This window comes from Echinococcus granulosus (assembly GCF_000524195.1).
Source record: "Echinococcus granulosus chromosome Unknown EG_S00171, whole genome shotgun sequence".
Lineage (NCBI taxonomy): Eukaryota > Metazoa > Platyhelminthes > Cestoda > Cyclophyllidea > Taeniidae > Echinococcus > Echinococcus granulosus.
The window spans coordinates 7,682-9,224 of record NW_020170551.1 but is presented as its reverse complement, the minus strand read 5'-3'; the positions used below and the strand labels follow the sequence as shown (position 1 = coordinate 9,224).

At 45.9% G+C, this 1,543-nt stretch overlaps 1 protein-coding gene across 1 annotated transcript in view; it reads right to left on the bottom strand. All coding sequences in view use genetic code 11, as the record gives it.

Annotated features, from left to right (window-relative positions):
• The window catches only part of EGR_09845 (Prostaglandin-E(2) 9-reductase), a gene marked incomplete at both ends in the record, with an annotated part of 1,425 nt that extends 322 nt beyond the window's left edge, over nt 1-1,103 (bottom strand). Inside the window, 5 exons of the mRNA XM_024499094.1 lie at nt 85-244; nt 324-547; nt 585-782; nt 824-991; nt 1,023-1,103. Of these exons, the coding sequence (XP_024346476.1) occupies nt 85-244; nt 324-547; nt 585-782; nt 824-991; nt 1,023-1,103 (831 nt within the window). The remainder of the gene's footprint in view (nt 1-84; nt 245-323; nt 548-584; nt 783-823; nt 992-1,022) is intronic.
• Between the last annotated feature and the right edge of the window lie 440 nt (nt 1,104-1,543).

Below are 1,543 nucleotides of genomic sequence, written 5' to 3'. Positions count from 1 at the left end.
TAGACAGGTGCCACGTGAGCACTACATGTGAGGAGCACTTGCCAAGCAAACTGCTCGACTCTGCATTCATTACTTCGAACTTACATCAAAATTCGCCTTGATGCGCTCTGGAGTGACACTTTTGACAATTACAACGATGCCACGTTGCAGTCCGTGGCGCAGCAGCACCTGTGCTGGCGCCTTCCCATGTTTGCGTGCGATTTCAACAACGTTCTCCTCCTCCAGCAGCGACTTCACCTTGCCCCTACAAGCAACGTGACAAATGGTTCGGTTCAAATCCCACCAGACGAGTACAATGACCATGTGAAAACACGCAGACATACTTCATGAGACCGGGAGATCCCAGAGGTGCATAACCCTCCACCACTATCTTCCTCGACTCACAATACTCAATCAGCTTTGTGTTGAGCCAGTGAATATTCACCTCAACTTGATTTACTGCAGGTGGGATTGCGCATGCTTCCAATATGACTTCCATTTGCCTCTTGTTGAAGTTCGACACGCCTATCGACTTCACAAGTCCAGCAGATACCAGTTCCTCCATGGCCTACACAGACACGTTTGCATCCACGCTACAGAGATACCTTCCATGTATCCTCCAGTTTGCAACATTCAAATACGATTGAGTTTGGATCATGGACATCGAATTCAACACCCTCCTTGTATTTGAACGACGTCGGAAAGTGTATCAAGTAAAGATCCAAATACTGCATGCCAAGATTTGCAAGCGAGGTCTCGCACGATTTGCGCACATCTTCAGGTGCATGCTTTTCACACATTAGCTGCATTCACAATAACAAATGGCTGGTATTTGGAGGAGTACCTTTGAGGTTACGAAAATATCCTCACGCTTCACGTTGTACTTCCTCATAGATGACTCTATCGCGGCACCCACCTCCTTCTCATTTCTATAGAACATGGCGCAGTCGAAGTGGTGATATCCCACACTCATGGCCACTTCAACGGCTCTAGTCATGTTTCCTTTCGATTCCTATAACCATTGTGAAATGGACAAACGTAACTCTTATTGCATCGAAGGTGCCGAAGGCAAGCTGGGGAATCGTGTGACCGCTGTTGAGAAGTAGACTTGGGTTCAGATTCATCTATTCGGATGTAAAACGAACGCGAATTGGCTTATACTCGTGCTGACGCAGGAAATTAGGTCATCGCCCATACACCATTTAATCATATAAACAAAATTGCTGATTATTGCCTCCTTGTACCACAGTTGACGATTTCGATATATTTGCCTTGAAAATGGCACAGACCCATATGGCATCGGCGAATGCGCATTGAGTGGCCTGGCTGATGTGTTGCAAGTTACTGGAAATCATGAATTCGTTGTAATGATGCTTTCAAGAAATACACGGCCACAAATTGCGACCAAAGCACAACCTGAAGCAATTTTGCCACTTCGCCATTTCCCCCACCCAGTGATTGCATTTACATTTACTTTGGTTTCGAGATAACTTAACGAATGCAATGCGTCACTCATTGCATTTGGCATAGACTCACCTCGACTCCACGCAGAATTTGCTAAAAT